This window comes from Pungitius pungitius, chromosome 8 (genome assembly GCF_949316345.1).
Source record: "Pungitius pungitius chromosome 8, fPunPun2.1, whole genome shotgun sequence".
Lineage (NCBI taxonomy): Eukaryota > Metazoa > Chordata > Actinopteri > Perciformes > Gasterosteidae > Pungitius > Pungitius pungitius.
The window spans coordinates 4,220,794-4,239,765 of NC_084907.1; the positions used below are offsets into that span (position 1 = coordinate 4,220,794).

General features: G+C 46.2%; 1 protein-coding gene across 1 annotated transcript in view; it reads right to left on the reverse strand.

Annotated features, from left to right (window-relative positions):
- grm7 (glutamate metabotropic receptor 7) overlaps positions 1 to 18,972 on the reverse strand; it is a 104,439-nt gene that overhangs the window by 47,799 nt on the left and 37,668 nt on the right. The window contains exons 3-4 of the mRNA XM_037490593.2: positions 8,028 to 8,163; positions 7,769 to 7,923 (exon numbers count right to left, since the gene is read on the reverse strand). Of these exons, the coding sequence (XP_037346490.2) occupies positions 7,769 to 7,923; positions 8,028 to 8,163 (291 nt within the window). The remainder of the gene's footprint in view (positions 1 to 7,768; positions 7,924 to 8,027; positions 8,164 to 18,972) is intronic.

Here is an 18,972-nt window from a genome sequence, read left to right on the forward strand (position 1 = left end):
GCTGACGTCTATTCAGAGATTTATCTCTTTTGGGGCGGTGAATAATAGATGTAAGCAGGGGAGGGGAGGGGAGGGGGGGGGGGTGATCTGTGCTAGTGATGAGTCTTGATAGTATGTCCCCATTAAGAAACATTTCTTCCTCTTCTGCATTCCTTTATTTGAGGCAGTAATAACAATCAAAAAAGACCACAAATGGTTGGGATGCCACTGTTTTAGCAAAAATATCAAAATGTATATTACAATTGATCAAAAAGAAGGCCGACTCATTGAAGTAATGTACTATATGTCCGCATTTGTTGGAAACACTGCACAGTTCAGAAATTTGGTCATGTGATATTTAAAGACAAAGCGATGCACCCTTCCATAAGGTGTCGAGCTTCACCAAACGGCAGAGCGGGCGGGTGAAGGGTTAAAGCAGGACGTCCCGTGTCAAAACGGTTCAGTAATTTTCCCCTCTTTATTTCCGCGTACTGTAACAACCGCTGTAGGTTATATGCAATTAATCTCCATGAGTTCTTCCCCCGGCCTGTTCTCTCTTTAGAGAAAAAAGACCCTGAATGAATAGGACATTAAATCGTGTGACTGAAGGGCAGATTGTTCCTTCGGCATCTTGTCGCAGCTTGAAAGAAAAGCTAAATGAGAAACGTGGCTGTAATTACAGTTATTACAGGCGCATTAGAGCAACAGAACGCCGAGCGGACTTCTCCTAAAATGGGGATTCGACAATAATTGCATCGGGACGTCCCCTCAAGGGCCAGAACCTTAATTCATCAGAATCCCCCGGTGAGAATAAAATAACCACATCTCGGGTATGTAGCAGAATAACTATCACTCGCCGCTATTCAAAGAACAGTAATTCAGAGTCATGTGTTACCTCATTGTATTCATGCCAATATTGTTTCTTATCTCCATTTTAATTAGATTATTATTGTGGATTTAATATTTTGGCATTTTGATTCCTTATTTTATCATTCTATATCATTATTATAATGAGTACTAGTACTTTTATTACAATTCATTATTATATCATTTTCATTTCAATTTTTATCATTGTGATGATTATTTAATTGGAATTGAATGCATCCACCTGCTGGATTCATTAAGTGAGGACAACACTGTGATCATCTCTGATGTCAATCCCCTCAGTAATATAAAAAAAAATGCTTTTAAGTTTTCTCAAACTAAGTATTTGATATTTCTGTGCATTAAACGGGAGCCTTGATGTAAACAAACGGTTCTTCCTGTTCAGCCTCTCGTTGGACGTTGCACACAAACATCCATCTTTAATGTTTCCGCTCTTGTTGTTTTTAGAAAAGTCCTCGGTGCTTCACATCCGGTCAGAAGAGAAACACACATGTTGTTGTTTTCGGGGGTGGGGGGTGCGGGGGGGGGGGCACCTTCTCCCCTTTGCGCTCCTTGTCTCCTCCCAAGCGCCACCAGGAGAGCGCCTCTGACACGCGAGACGCGTTGATCCCGTGAGTCGAGACCGAGGCGGACGTGTTCCGTCCGTTCCGCTCCATCTCAGCACAGACCTCGACTAAGTGGGGGTATGGGACAAAAACCTTTGGAAAGTGGAAAATTCACAGCTACTGATGATTAAAGGCGACGAATGCTGTTTTGAAAGTTTCACTTTAATTTCATCGGATGTACCTGAATGTCATTACGGAAATGATTAACTCCATTACAGGGTTAGGTTTAAGCAGCCAACCAAGTCTTGGATATGATGAGAAAAATATTGTGCTTTGGGTTGAATAACTACTAAAGTAAATCAATGGCAACTCCCGGATCCCTCTGAAGGTTGTCTTAAATGCTTCTGATTTACAAAAAGGTCTTCAGATGAGGTTACCTGATCCACACGTCTAAAAGTCACAATCGTGACATTGATGTTTCTTAGATAACGGTTTTGTATTTTAAAGGTGGTGATGACTCATCAGCCCGGCCTCAGGGGGACGGACCACTTACTGGAGCTTGGATTGACATTACGTGGCTGGCCCTCCTTTAGGAGCCCAGTGAGTTGGGATTCCAAAACGGGGCTGAGGCTCCACAACCACTTACTCAGCGCCATCATCTCTAGGTCTATGTTTCCTTTGGCAAAATGAGAAAAGGGTTTGCTAGAGACCTGTCAGTCAACGTGTAGCCCCGCCCTAAAGCGTCCCCTCGCGTTATGGTCTGTTTGACTCTAGATGTGTCAAACTCAAGGCCCGCGGGCCAGATGTGGCCCGCCACGTCATTTTATGTGGCCCGCGAGAGCTTCATTCACATGTCAAACTCGGGCCAAATCCCGCCGCCGGTGTCAAGCTGCCACCGTGTGACAGCCGCGCCGCCAGCCAACAGTCGGCCGTATCGCCAGCGCGCCGCCCCTTCAGCGCCCCCCCCCACGTCTGGCTCAAACCTGAAATGAGTTTGACACCCCTGCTCTAGATGGACCGTAGTTTACTAAGTGAACGTCACGCTGTGTTGAAGAAGACTTGTAACTAGAAATGGAGACCATCGTCTGACACATCAGCATCTCTCCATCGCAAACACGCGCACACAAACACGCACACACACACACACACACACATCGGCGGTAAAAACAAAAACAAAAAAAAACTGCGAACTCCTTTCAGCTTGTTTTCTAGTTTTGTTGATTTATCAAGTCAGGCTGGGAGGAACTTTAGGACACTCTTTGTTTTTACGGCAACACATCGATACACAAGAAATAATTATCTGAAAAACAAGTGCAGCCGCAATGAGAAGACAAATAGAAAGAAAGAAATAAACCACAGAAAATAGTTTTCTACTTTCCCTGCATACTGAGGTTATTGGCTGATTACCTTGAATAATATCAATAATATATGATTTATTTAAGTCATGAATAAATTATGAATAATATCCATCGGCTGCAGCTCTGATTGTGGAAACACGACACGCTAACATCCGCCGTAAGATAAACTTAAAACGTCTCTGTGAGCCTTTTCAACAAAACGCAAAACCAAATAAAACCCAGTGAAGAAAACCGTGACGGGCAGGTGAGGAGAGCCAATGAAAACACAGCTGCCCCAGATGAACCCAACAGTTCTCTTGCGGAGGGACATCAGAGCGAGAGCAGGACAACATCTGACAAGTCACCTGGAGCATTTCAGACGGCTCACTATTCGACAAACACCTTCTTCCTGTCACTCAACCCAGTCTTCTGACCTTCTGACTTCTGAGACCTTCTTCGTGTCCCTCATCCTGATCTTCTGACTTCTTACACCTTCTTTCTGTCCATGGTCCTGATCTTCTGACCGTCTGACTTCTTACACCTTCTTTCTGTCCATGGTCCTGATCTTCTGACCGTCTGACTTCTTACACCTTCTTTCTGCCCCTCGTCCTGACCTTTTGACCTTCTAGGAAGGGTTGGAGTCCAGGCAAAATCATTCAGCTAAAAAGTAATCCCAAATAGAGGCTTAAATAAACACTGTGTATCGATAGTGGTGGGAACACAATTTGGGGGTTATAACAAACTACATGAGGACAAATGTGACCAATACAACTGGCCATAACATATAAATGTATACGATAATATAATAGAGAAATGAATGAATAAAACAAGACCCTAACTTCAGGCTTCCACCTACACAGTTAATGTGGAGAAAGAGTGAAATCTGATTCATATTTTTGCATCAACCCTCATAAACACTCATAAAACATTCACTTTTGGAGTGTTGCAGTGTTTTAAATCTATTGAAATGTGTTTTTTTCTGAACGTTCAGTCATCCGTCGATGCTAAAAGCCCCCAAACGCCCTCTCAGCCACTCAGCCGTCAGCACCTGAAGGCTTCACAAGGGTTTCTTAATCCTTGTGTTGATGTGTGTGTGTGTGTGTGTGTGGGAGAGGGGGGGGGGGGGGGGTTTAACATCATAATGCATCTGACAGAAAATCTTTGCAAAGGGCCCATTTTGCTCATTGAAGTGTGTTGCTTTAGAGGCAGAAACGCTGTAATCATCGGTAAGCACCGGCAGGCCCCTGCACTCCTGGTGAGGGTGTGAGTGAGAGGCTGGAGGGCTTTTAGAGATCAAACTCTGTTTATGAGAGAAGAAGGTCTGGAGTCAGGAGTCGGTCCGGGGGTCCGGGGGTGGGCCACCGTATGTCGAGTAATGAATTTACATTTTTCTTTCCCTTATTCAGCAATCTGTTTACATTAAAATGACGTTTTCTCACACAAAACCGGCAAAACGGTCTCCATCTCAATCACAAATCTGGCTCAAAATCTGACCCCCCCCCCCCCCCCCCCCGATCAGCTTGGGGTCACGCGACCCCACCGGTGCACTGTAAAGGGGAAGGAGCTGTCACGCAGCTCTCTCAGTGCAACAGCGAGTGGATCAAAGCAGGTTCATAGCGGTGTCTGACTCGTTAAATGCAGTGTGGCGTTGTTCTTAAATGTCTATTTTAACAAGAGTGACGTAAAAGCGCATTTCGTGGGCTCCATAAAGAGCCTCTCGGAGGGTGTGAGGTTCACGCGGCGCTCATGCGGCTCTGAGGTGTCGGGCTCAAGCTGTGTCGCATGCTGCAGGGTTCCTGGTTTAACTCCCCGGGGGGGCACGCAGTCAGAGCCCCCTTGAAGAGATGGGAGAGAGAGTGGAGGGGGGGGGGGGGGGGGGGGAGACACAGCGAGTTTATCACAGCGAGAGCTCTGTAGCTGCTGCACTCGTTCCACAAAGTCTTCGACAAATGTTTCCACACGACACGGCGGCATTTTCACACCGACTTCCCTCTTTTAGTTTTTTCCGATCTGAGTGTGACGGGCAGCAGTGATGCGTCTTTGGGATTTGGTACGCTTATCGTATGAGACATGTGAAGACGTTTCAAGGACATAATATATTACTTTTATAACTTTTACAGATCATCAATCAGAAAGTGAGTTTAAGCCCAGATCCGTCTGTCTTTGTCTTCACCTCCAGTCATAAAAACAATCCACCGAGCAGTTCTACATCACAAGCAGGTGTGTCTGTGATCGGTCCGTACGCCCCCCCCCCCCCCCCCCCCAAAGAAACCCTCCTGAGATCAGCGGTGCTCAGCTTTTATGTCTATGGAACTTAATGCGTCTTTGTGGACCAAATGAGTTTGTATCTGATCTTCATGATCCTGCATCAAGAAGTTTAAAGAGCACAAAGGAAAAGCTTTGAGCTGGATGGATCAAACTGAATAAGTCAACAAACAGCTGTTTGTGGCCCGTCTGAGACGAGAAGTCGACTGTAATTTATTTATTCATCACGGCGCTTCAGTTCGTGAATAAACCTCAGTAGTTCATTCAACCCCAACGAACAAATAAAGTTCTTTTGTAGCCCAGCAGAAAGCAAACTAGGAAACTAAGCTGGAGATTAGTTGTGGATGTGGAAAATGCTCGTAGACTACTCATTCAAAGTCATATGCATCAGGCGTTGTAAGTCTGTAAGTCGTAGAGCATCCATGCTGCTATAATAAATGTGATATAATATGTAATATGAAAAGAAACGCCTAAATATAATATATTTAACCCCCTTTTCTACGGCCCCCGAGCCTGTAGGCGGGACTCATTTTCCTCTCTTAATGCATCAAATAAAGAATTAGCATTTTCTCTGTGCTAACGCAGTCACTTCCTGTTTGTCAGGGCTGAATGTGCGCAGGAGGAGATCCGTCTTGGCCGACACGGATCGCGTTCGAAGCACACGGAGCACGATTAAAGTCGCTGCTAATCTCTATCGTGCACATGCTCACGCTGAACCCACCAGCCCCAGCTTCCTCACAAAGAGGATGGCGGGGGTGGGGGGTGAAGGGGGGGGGGCGGAGGCGTCTGCAGCCATCCTCGCTAACCTCTCTCTGCTCCTCCTGACTGAAAACGCTTTCACGCTGACGTAAAATGAAGTACGTATTAATTATAAGATTCTGCTGGAACAAGTTTTGGTTTGCTGAAGAAAAAGCAAATTAGTGTGTTTAAAATGTCTATTATGTAATAACATTGCTTCTAATTTGATGTCATGGTCGGGTGGTGCCCTTTATTCTGGGGGAAGTGGTGGCGCAGTGAACAGAACGCCTCCTACGTTCACGTCCATATCTCTCCGTTTTGGGAGACTCGGGGATGGAGATGGAGGCTGGAGGCCAACGAGGAGTTCACACAGCCTTCCTTCCCTCAGTTCGCCCCCTTGATTTTTTTTATTTTTATCCTCAGACTCCCATCCTCCAAGTTGCCCTTTCCCATCTCTGCCCTCGCTCTCAGCAGGCGGCTCAGCTTTGGGTTTACGTGACCAACAGGAGCCGCGTGTGTCTCCAGAGGTCTGACGAGATGATGGAAGGGAACGAGCGACCCGAGTGTGATATCACAAGGACAACCACCACCGCACAAGGGAAAGAGCGAGGGGAAGCGGAGGAGCCGGCCCTTCCTCTCGCTGCCTGCGTCACATGCTCATAGCGTCCCGCACTCCCTCACGTCCACATCCCAGGCTGACAGCCCGCCGCTGGTCGGCTGTGATGTGTGGCGTCTCTGGGCTTAGCGTACAAGGTGCAAGCATGTAAGATGTAGCAGGTTCTGTGATGAAGATGATCAGAGGGAATCCTTATTCTCTTTGTCACAGTCGGATATGTCGAAACCAACGGAACAAAAAAGGCCTTAAGTGAATGGAATAGGATTTCTGGGGAATAGTCATAGATTAATTAATTATTTATTTTGACGCTGGCTTAGATGCCATCGATGGTCAGAACTCATTTCCTGGATGTAGACTCCTACGTCTGATACACTGATCCTTTATCGCACATGAAAACGGGTCATTAGCGCTAATCAGGAACTGCCACTCGTGTCACTTGCCTCCTCCATTAGTACAATCGGTACCGAGCCTGTTCAAACCAGTCACACACACACCTCCAGTGAAACCCCTGTGAAGCTAGCAGCGGCTGGTTGTCTCAGCTTAGCTCAAACGGTTGGTGGGAAGCACAAAATCAACAAACAAGACGAGTTGATCGTGGAGCTTTACGAGGAGTTGGAGGATGTAATGATGGGACTTTGTCTTTTTTTTTGGCTGAATCCATAACAAACAGTTGGTTCGGGATTATGATCATTCTTGAATGTCTGAAGCTCCGTTGTGATACGAGAAAAGGGAAATTACTTTGTCCCTAAAGTGAGTAAAGCACATGTGCTGCAAAATAAGAAAAGGTCTTGAGCTAATGGGCCGTCTGGAGGAGGGTCGTAGCTTCAGTATCATTAGCACAGTGTTGATCCGACATGCTGCATGTTGACACATTTCGGCTCGGTTTAATCCAATTATCACAACATTTGGTCGTATTCCAGCACCGGCAGCTCGCTCAGAGATGGGAGAGATGGGCGGTTGAAAAAGGCCTTTCAGCAACTTGGTCAGGTCATCATGAAGCCAAGCTTCAATGCCCCCCCGACCCCCCCCCTTCCCTCGTTACAGTTTCTATGCTAACTGGCTGTGGCTCCAAATTTAAGACATGAGAGGAATTTCAATCTTAACATCTAACCTTCAGAGGGAAAGAAAATATTTTTCTAAACTGCATGTTCACCAAAGCCAAATACAAAAGCAAATGTGTCTGCTGTTGAGATGATGACCACAGAGGGAGGGGCAACCCTTCATCCTTTGTGGAGTAAAAAAAAAGCAAATGGATCTAATAGATATGATCATCCTCAAACACGTCACAGCAAAATCACAAAATGGTGAAGCTTGAATGTTCCCCCTGGAGGTCCAGGGACCAGGAGAACTGTACCACCCCCCGGCGACCAGCGCGCCTGCAGGAGACTTGAGGGCGAACTCACCGCTGATGGTGGCTCTCTTGGGCAGGATAGTGACGGCGCCCACGGCGGCGTCCTCCAGCTGGTGGATGGGGCTGTTCTTGGCCCCCCAGCTGTCGGAGCCGATCCACAGGAAGTGGCCGATCTGGTCCGCCCGCTTACTGGCGTTCAGGATACCCCTGGATCCAAGCACAAACACACCGTCACGCAGTATAACACAACATACCCATGTGCAGGCAGGTGTTCTCTACTGTAAACAGTTACTGTACTTGGTATTACTTACCGGATGTCCTCGTCGGAGGCGAACAGGATCACCGCCCTGGCGTAGCGAGTGTCCAGCAGCAGACGGATGACTTTATCGAAGTTGGAGGCTTTGTGCTCGTGGGGGATCTTCAGCGACTGAGCGATGCAGATTCCACCTGAGGAGACACGAAACCGGGACAGATCAAACGCACTGAAACGACACACCGCGTCGCGGATGTGTGCGTCTCCTGATGAAACACCGCTCGGCAGAATCAGAACTATTTCTTTGGAGTCAAAGAACCCAACAAGCGTGTGAATTGGGCATAAAACGTGGTGTTTATAGATTTTGGTCGTCTAAGAACAGTCCTTTGAGGTTTTTTTTTTTCCAAGAGTTTGTCCTAAAGGTTGAAGAAAAAGGGACTGCGATGGAAGGAGGCGACTTTCCAGGAGCACATCAGAGGAGGGAGAGAACTGTTTGACATTTCATGGAGCCACGGCTGAGACGCCGCTGCTTTCAATGAATGTCACTCAAGCCGGCCATAAAAAGTCTGCAGCTTTTTATTCATTTTCCACCTTTCCGGTCTCCGCATGCCTCAATTCTCCAGCACTCAGATGGGGGCAAAATCATTATAAATGATACACCATGACAGAGAATGTGAAATTGTCCGACATGCAGCGTGAGTATGGCACTACAACTTCTTTCTTCTTCTAAAAAGAATACAGCATCATGTTCATTTAATAAGTTGGGTTCCATTTAGAGTCAGAAAGACGATAAATCAGGTGATGCTTTAGGGCGGGGCTACCACTGATTGACAGGTCTGTGCCACTGCCACAGTCTTTAAGTCACTCCTCAGCATTCCAAATGAGTGGACTCCTGGTCCTACCAACAGAGCTAAGGCCGAAATCCAAGATGGCGACAATGAAATCACAAATCTAGATAATGGTCACTTACGATGCTGCCGCCAATGGACTAAGCTTCATTTCTCCTGGTGTCTGGTGGCTACATGAAGTCTCTGCCCGTTTGGATAAATAGACAATGATCGGACTACAACGCGGATCGGACGTTGGGGGAAATGAGAGTGAAGATGATCACATGGGCTGGTCCACGAGGGCCCCTCATGTCCTGTCTCCAGGAGAGCTGTTCATCTCGTGACCCCTTCACCTCTGCTGCACCGCTCGTCTTCCATCAATAACGAACATGTTCGGGCAGATTGCATTGAACCACCCAGTGGGATTCCTCAAAGGTTACGCCAACGTTCACATAGTTTTATTACTCAGTCCAATGATCAACGCTGGTCTTTTCCCTTTCATGTTCACGTTAGACGTTTGTTTTCTTCGGTTTAGTCTGTTCTTTTCTTGTAGTACATCATGTTTCTTTGGTTTGATTGTCTGTCATATGCTCACTTTTCCCCCTCTCTTTTTCTTAATGGGAGTACATTAAGTCTTTTTACTATTGTGTTTTCTTCCCTGTGTCCTTTTAGATGTTCTTCACTCCTTTTAATTCTCATTTATTTTTCCACCTTTTTCACTCCTCTTTTTTTGGTCTATTTATTTTCTTTCCTCCTTTCCGTTCCTTCCTCATGGTAGAACTCTTTAAAAACATTTATTTTCATGTTTTCTCTGGTTCCATAAAATAAAGTAATTCATTCAATGGGTTTAACCACATCCTCCAATGGGGTTTTCTCTCGGAGAGACCTCTCGTTATCTGGTGCAGGAAAGGAGAACTCCCCAATGAGATGCGTCTGACCTGACTAACATTAACACTTTCGCCTGTGTTAGAGAGACGGCCACAACTCAAGGCAGGAGGTCGTAGGGTCGAGACTTGAGATGTTTCGGTCTGAATCAACGAGGACTCATGAGGACCTTATTGTCCCTCAAATCATAGGCTAGATGATTAAATAATGTATTCGTATTGCCCTCAGACTATTGCATGTAATCCCAAAAGCAAACCTGCTGTGCAGCAGGAAGTGGAAAAGTCAGAAATAAGTAAAAGATGACATGGGATGAAGTGATCAAAAACACTTTCACAAATTCCATCAGCTTAGAGAAAGGCGATGGATTAAACGAAGTTTAAAAGTTATTGATCCCAGAGGTCCACTCACTCTTTATGACAAAGCCAGATCTAGAATTCCCCTAAAAGGACCCCCAGGAGGATTTTTTTTAAAGCATCGATCAGGCTCATGGGAAGCTACAGTCACAGATCACGGATCCAAACAAGCGAGAAAAAGGCTTAACAACCCTAAAATCAATGACAACAATAACCGGCCTTCAGTACAACTCGCATTCTACCCGCACTGAGCAGAACAAAGTGCGACGCGACAGTCGGGTCTGGAGGAGATGAAGGTGAAGAGGATCTGCTCCTGATCTGCAGATGGAAGCAACGACCACATTAAACACTTGGTTAAATGTCTTTTAAAGGCAGTGAAAAACCCCAAAACATGAAAGGACGCTTTGTCAAGTCCATCCAAGAATTCTCAATAATTTTTTTTTTTAAGGGTTAGCGGTATGTGTGCACGTGGACGCTACCTTCTGCGATCTACGGGACCCATAAAGACGACGACTTACGGCCTCTAACCACTAACTTCCGCTCGGACGCATCCTCGCAATTTATCTGTGCTACCCAAGAATTGATCCGGGTGATCACTCTCCTCTTAAAGTACCTCCACATCTGCGTGAGTGCGTGTTTGCCTGTCGCATGGGGCCACGCGGCGGCCTGAGTTATGGCCTCATTCCCCCCCCCCGACAACCGCCGCGTGCCGGAGTTATGGCGGCGGGTGTCAAAGCTCGCAAGGTCAAATCCTGAGTCACTGGCGCGCTGCCGTCGAGGCTGAATGGTCCCAACGATGCGAGAAATCCAAAGTGAACCCCTTAATGGTGAAAATGTGACAGGCTTCCAACACACGGTACCAGTCAAACCCATTGAATCAAAGGAGAAAAGTTTGGGTACTGTGAGAAAAATGAGACAAAAGGCCTCAGAACACGAGCGCCGACTTCAACATAATCCAAGGAAGAGGAAGGGAATGAGCTGCTTTGTGTTTCTGTTACACTCCTTTTTTCTGTCAAGTGTCCCTGAACCCAACACACACACACACACAGATGCACTTCCCGTGTTCCACGGAGTGGCTCTGTTATCTTTTACTTTGGGAAACAGAAACGGCCGGGGGGGGGTGGTGTTCTTTTATTTATTTTGCATATATTTATACATATTCATATTTTCTATCAAAGAGCAACACTTTGTAATTGAAGTTTTCAGGAGCTTCCAGTTCTGATGAATTCCACTTAGACGGAATGACTCAGATCGGGGTTTGATATCAGTTGTGAAAATTGATTTCAGAGGAGATGATTGTTACAGCGTGAGCGAATTTCAGCCCCCCCCCCCCAACACCATGCAAAAAGTGAAGTGTCCTCATTTTGAAAAGCTATGGAAACATGCGGAAAAATTACGCATATTTTACAGTTTTTGATAAAATCAGTAATAAATGCTTTGCTTCCGGCGCGTATGAATCAAAAAGACAGGACGAGGCGCTTTCATCATCAGAGCCATTTTACAGCCGGGCCATCAGCAGAATATCAAAGCTCTGCATTTGTATTCACACGGAGAGGGGGAGAAGGTTGAGGGGGGGGGAGATAACAGGCCGACTGGCCTTGTTAGCGATACGCAGCCGATAGCGCTGGTCAACGAGGGGTCAGATGTGTTTGCATACTTCACAGCATGTGGTACCAACAGGCGCAGCAACGAACCACCGGACACCGGAGCGCAATGGTGGTCCGAGCGAAGGGAAACCCCAAATGCTGATGCTCCTGTATTATTTGACATTGAGGTACACAAATAGCAGACACATATATCACACATTTCCCTGGGTTGCACACATCGATCGGTCACGCCTCGTCGATTTCTCCTTAATCCGAGCCGATCAGGGAGCCACGCAGATTAACAGATGTGCCACAGTTACAAGTGGGATTACCGGCGGTGCATCATCATGAGTCTGCATTCGAAGAACCACCCTCAGAGAAAAGTAATACAACATGACAATGACCACGTTAAACTTTGAATGCATCCGCTGACTGCGGTGTTGACTGACATCTTTAATCTGCCACTGGCTCAGGCAGCCGCCCCCACCTGTTTTGAAACCACCTCCATCGTGCCGGTGCCGAAATACCCCAAGGCAGAGAGCCTCAATGACTTCGGCCCTGTTGAACTGACCCCCACCATCATGAAAACGGGACGGAGGTTGAGCGTGTCGCAAGTTTAACGTTCCTGGGTGTCCACACCCCCGTGGACCTCTCTTGGACCCTCAACACCTCAACTCTACGCTCTTTATTCTAGCAAGAAGAAGTACCAAGTCCACACAGGCACAAAGAGTCTGTGAAATAAGAAAGACAACAAGAACGTCTCTTTATTCCCCCCCCCCGACTCCAGGGGGACATATGATGGGGACGTTTTAGATGGAATAGACCCATAGCGTATAGCCCATGTACGGCACGGGCCCATCCTGTTTATTCTAATGGCAGCCCATATACGGTTGGGGTTTGATCGAATGCGGCTCACTTGAACGCTCCGAGCCAAGCCTCTGCAGTAACGAGGGGAGGAGGCGGGTGAGAGAGGGGGTGGGGTAGGGGAGGCGTGACGGTGGGACAACAAGCCATAAAAGCAGAGATGCCGGCAATTGGAAAATAAATTAGAAGCTGAAGAGCCAGTAAATCACATCGGGATTGACCCAAGTGTGTGTGTGTGTGTGTGTGTGAGGGGGGTTCGTGGAAGGGACGGGTCGGTGTTGTCTCTGATCGAGTTGATCTATTCAATCTATGAAATCCATTCAATAATTATCTGATAGAAATGTTAGCAGGGACAGTGAGAGCAGAGAGTAACATTTCTGGCTATTTTGATGATTTGATGAATATTCTTTTCCATCTGTTCACTGTCTAGAAACAGTGTGTCATTATTTATGGATTTTTATGTGGCCTCGGGGAAGACATAATAATGAAAAATACGATGATGATAATAATGATGATCCACTTGATTCTCTCTTGGTCCAGAAATATCAAGAATGAGGCACCAAACATTTTTAAAAAGCAAGAACATTTCCTTTTTCAAATGATTAAAACATGCACGCTGTGTCTTTTTATGCTCATTATTCCTCCTGCCTTCGCTCCCCTGCTCCTCTTCTTCTCCCCCATTTTCATCTACTGTCCTTTTCTTTTTCTTTTTCTACCGGCGGGACTCGGAGCGCCGAGACGTCCGCCGAGACGTCCGCCGAGAAGGGGCGAGGAAGTCGGGTCAGACGTAGGAGAGCAGAAGCAGAAGCATCATTACTAGCGTAGTGTCTTCCACGGTGTCAAGGGTTCCTTCCTCTACGCACGAGTCCCTCAGAGCAGCCGCCAATCATCACGCTGCACGCTTCTTATTGAGTTCAATGAACCACGCGTATCAAAAGCATGAACACTGGATCATCAGAGTGAAGAAACCTAAACTGAGGAAAATCTATTTTACTAGCTTTTTAAAGGGGGGGGGTGTGCGGTGAGTGTTTATACAGGAGCAGAGCCTCTGAGGCAGCGCTGACGAAGCAGGACTCAAACAATGTGCAGACTTCACAGCGGTTTGTGCGATCAAAGAGGTTCTAACCGGGTTCTGCCACACGGGACACCAGATGTGAAATCCCACAAAGGGAGGAACCTTCCGCTGCTCCTCATGAGCAGGAACAGCAAATACGGCAATGACTCTGTCACAGATTTTCTTACTTACTCAATTCATTTAATTTTGAATGTTCGTCTGCTTTTTTATTTCACCTTTGATTTCAGATCATTACAAAAAGCTCTCCAAGCCGAGGAGGATTTCTGCCCCCCGGGTGTGAGGGAGGCTTACAGGCGACGATCCTTGCAGGCTTAAAACTCTTGTATCACAGTCTCGTTGTCCATTTGACTGTTTGCACAGATGAAATTAAACATTTGTTTCAAAAATCTAAATCAGGAATAAACGAAACAAACATGGTGACCCTCCTCCCCCTCCTACTCTTTCTTCCTGGCCTTTATTGCTTTCTCTCGGTGCTTCAGGTGATGAGTGGGGAGAAATAAACAGCTCTTGGGTCCGCCAGCCCAAGCAACCCCCTCCCCCCTCCCCGCGTAAACCCATTCACTCCAGGGAGCTCATCAATTGGCACTGAATGTTCTGTAATAAATGCCAGCGAGAAGAATGAGCCCCCTGAACTAAAGTCACACACACACACACACACACACACACACACACACACACACACACACACACACACACACACACACACACACACACCAGCTGTGACTCCTAATGGAGGGTTTAAATACTTTTGAAAACACCTGCACCAACACAAACAAGTGGAATACATGTTGGCTATTCGGAAAGATTCCAAAACGTAGCCAATTTACTCAAACACACGCGCACCCCCCCCATACATCCATCTCTAAATCTCAAGGAGCTGCCCGACAGCCTCATTATTTCCCGAGCCGCTCTCCTTTCAGCGAGGGGGCGGAGCCAGCCGCGTTTGATGAAGGGGAGGTTGTCGGACTCGGGGGGGGGGGGGGGAGAATCGCGCAGCAGGATGTCACACATGTGAAGGAATGTTTGAGATGGATCTCCTCGGTAACCGTCTTTGAATGGGCGCCACAGCTTCTGCGCGTGCAACGGGCCGTCAGCGTTTCATACGTGGAGACTTCCCCTCATGCTGCGAGCTACGGTCTTTGGAAAAGAGTTGTCTAAATTTGAGTGATATCCAAGACCCCGGGTTCATTAATCACCGATATAAGTGATGTAATTGCCAAGTTGAGGGATCAATTGCTCAGAAATACTGCCCAAGCTGACAGGAATTTCAATAATAAAGGATCAATTAGCTGCAGACGTAAAGATGTTTTTAACAGGAGACTCTGTTTCTCTTGAGGAGCATCGAGGCAGCTCGGTGTCAGAGATCAGTAAAGAAACTCATTTCACACAGGTATCTGGTATGACCAAATGTTATTTGTAAATATGCAAATGAGGCCTGATGTAATGGAATATGTGCTAATTGCCATACAACTTGTGAAAACATGTGAATAGAATTAATGCAAAAATGTTGATCAGGAGGTAAGAATGATTTTTTAGGTTCTCAGGTTTCTTGCACATTTTCCTGCGAGCAGCAGATGTTTCCTCACAGAGCTGTTGGTGTTTTGTTCTGAGGATCTGAGGATCGGGCCGGCAGTCTAAACCGTCTTCAGGGCGCTCTGTCTGATTTTCTCTGAGAAAGACTATAAATTGTCAAAAATTCCATTTTCATTCATGCCAACATTTGTTTCTTTTCATGCATATTTTAGATTTCCAAATCCTTCTCTGAATTCATGTCTGCAGTCGTGTTAAATGGACTGCTGCGAAATCACGCTAGATTCTGATCATCAGCTCCCGGGAGCGTGAACTCCCCCGTGGCTTAACGTGTCCTGCGTTTTAAAGCATCGGACAGCTGGTTGCATGAGGCGATGTAACCAGGGACTCAATGGGGAGTTGGAGGAGTTCAGGTGCCCCGAGGTCATGGGATGGACCCTGCAGGATAAGCAGGGAGCCGTTGGTAGCTACGGCAGGTGGCTGAGGAACCCTTCTACTGTAAGAAGCAGCTGCATGGCTAGCCCCGGGGCTCAAAAGTCTGCAGATATGCCGTATGCTGCAGACAGATGTCAAGTGCATCTTCTGAGGCATTATGGGCTACGATAACCCAACCTCTCTAAAGTAGTGTCTCCTGATCGTCTGCAAACGGCCCCTCTCTCTTTAGGATGCGTCCTGTTGGCACTGGGCTGCTTCTGGAGGATTTACGAGTACTATTTTTAATTCTGGACCAGTTCTTCACTGATGTGTTTTTGTTAATGATCAGAGCTAATTATGAATAATGCCTGTGAATATAAACATGACCCAAATGGCAGCTTTTCTCTCTCTTCTGCTTCAAAGATAACAAAATACGAAGCATTAATCATCTCGTTTAATGTGCATGATCATGCAAGCGTTACATTTGTAAATGGCTTGGATACACTGGGACAGAAAGAGTCTTCTCAAATGACTTGGTTCTAAAAAGGTTTTGAAAGCTTGACAGATGTCATGACAACACATTTTGTAGTAGTTCATCCTCCACTAACATTATTTATCCTATTGTAAACCATTTAATTCACTAAAAGGTGTACAATAGAAGTAAAATAGAGCCCTCTGAAGGGAGGAAGCTAACAAGCTCCAGTTAGCTTAGCTCGGTCACTGAGGAAGGTGGTGCTCTCTGGTGACGGAGAACTGAGGGATCACAAGTAAAGACCCAGCTCTACATGTTAGGAACCTCACTATGTCCCCCAGCTCAACTGCATTGCGACATAAACCAAGTATTCTTGCCTGAAAATAAAGGCAGAATTTGTTCTTTACATTCGTTTACTATACTGTCTGCTGTTTGAAAGGGGGGAACAATTCAATATTCTGCACTCTCCAGATAAAAAAATCACATCCTCTTTCATTCAAGCTAAAATTGGCCCCTGGCTGCAGTTGTATAGCTGAAGGCTTCATATTGTGTAGTTGGGATCTTGCCTGTGGCAGACACAGCTTAGGGAAATTATGGCTGTATTTCATACATACGACTGGAAAGGTTTACTGAAATCGCTGCAGAGTGATTCAGGCTTTGCCATCTTACAATAACCGCCATTCATACGGACCCACAGGAGACCAGGATGGACAGATGCATATAAAAAACACATTGTACAGTGGATCTGCAGTCGAGAGCTGCAAGCATGCAGAATAGGGCCGAAACTCAGAAAGCGTGCAGAAAGAAGCATTAGACAATAACAGAGGGACATAAAATATTAATTAAACAGTTGTGCTTTAACACAGATAGACAGAAACATAATACTTTATTCCAGTAAAAATAAAGTTCACCATTACTAAGTTACTGATTATGTCAGATGGTCGGAAGTGACTCGGCATAACTCGGCTTCTCCAATATGCAAACTGGCCAAATCGCTCAACTGCTCAAACTGTAATCACAAAAGATACAGTGCATTACTGTCAGGTGAGCCACATAACACACGGTGCCGTTTAGTTTAATATAATTACAAGATGGATCACAGAAGAACAGTGTTGCCACAGGCACCTTTGAAAAAGTAATGGTATTACTGACTACTGATTACTCATTTTAAAAGTAACTAAGTTAGATTACAAGTTACTTTATTTGTTACAATCACCAGCTGCCGACAAGTAACATGAAAATGACAACTGGCTTTGCCAACACTCACTTTATCTAGTCGAGTCGGGCGGGTGGTTCAGCTGACCTGGGGGGGGTGGAGGGGGGGGGTGTCTGCTGTGCTGCTGACGATCAGACCCGGCTGTGTGTGTGCATATACGGACATATGCGCACACGCCCCACGCTGTTATAACGGTAGGAAAAACACTGGCTTGATGGCACTTTGTCGCCACCAGCACAGAGTGTACAACGAACCTTGATATTCCCATCTTTAGCTGACAAATTCTCAAAATAGTGATTTGTATTTCCAACTCGAAAATGCGCATCTCTCGCTCTCCTGTTTGTGTCGCTGCGTGGTAGGTCTATGTATGTACACGTGACGGGACCCTCATGCTGAAAACTACGTGGCTTCACTCCCAGAGACGCAAGAAATCAAATATTTATTTTACTATTAATGACAAGTGGACAAGTAACTTTAATCTGATAACTGGTTTGCACATACTAACGAGATTATTTGTTACTGAAAAAGGTGGTCAGATTAGAGCAACACCAGTTCCTGGCATCACTGCAGGAGACAGAACTACAAAAAGTCCCAAATCTAAACATACAATCCAAATGACCACAAAGAGACAAAAAATAGACAATAATAACCACAATGATGCATTAATAACTTTAAAGACCCAAAGCAAAAAAGACAGTAAAACATATTTCCACAAATTCGAATGTCAAACCAAATGATGACACTTAGGATTTTGCGGCATCGTGCTGAAAGTCCCTGTGAACCAAAGCCAGATTGACAACTACACACCATAACACAAAGGGTCCCATCTAGAATCAATGCTTGGTTTATCCCTTCTGGGCTACCATAGACACAAGAACCTCTCTGACATCAGGCATCTGCACTCTCCATCCTGATAGAACTCTTTTTATCAGGTCGATTATACACTAAAGAAAACTCTGTTTATGCCAATTGATGCATTCTACAAAGTACACTGCAGAACTATCCCCCCCCGACACACACACGCACGCACACATTTGTAATCAATGCCATGCTGTTGCTCACCTCTCCTAATGAGAGAGGAGATGCTCGACTGCAGATCCCCTCTTTGATCTTCCTGCAAACAGAAGGCTGATGAAGGAGTCAAAGTCTATTACTGACCAGAGGAATGAACATTTGATGAAGCGCTGATAGTCAGCGGGCCGCAGCATCCAGCGCTTCAGATTTCCTCCTGGGCAGACGCACACAGACAAACACACAGCGGCCCTCTGGTTCTGACCTAAAGGAAGCACTGAGATATTGTGTTAGCAAAACTCCTGTGGATGATCTCTCCTGAGTGCAGGTCTTGCTGGTTGAAAATACAAAACACAAATGAAACAGATATTGTTCTGACAGCACCGATTTATCCCCTTTATCTCAGATTGTATTTCTTCTTCATGTTGTACTTTCCCTTTATTGGCTGTTTTGTCGGTTGGAATGCTCTGCGAATAGTTTGCCTTTTGCTTTCATCGTGCTATGGATGCACAATCAGACCGCGTTTGTACCACTACACACTGGTGGGGGAAGGAGGGGGCGTCACACAGGAGCTCATCAGGAGCGATGCACATCCACACGCCGCTCCGTGGTTCAGTACGCTTCGACACGCAGGAATCCGACCTTCTGATTAGCAGGCGCCGCTCTTCCTTCGTTTCCGGAGGGCAAAGTGCAACCCAAAGGAGGGGGGCGTGTTTACCGCCTCCCGCCGCAGGAAGTGTTTTCATTTGATTGAGTGCAAAGCATATGGG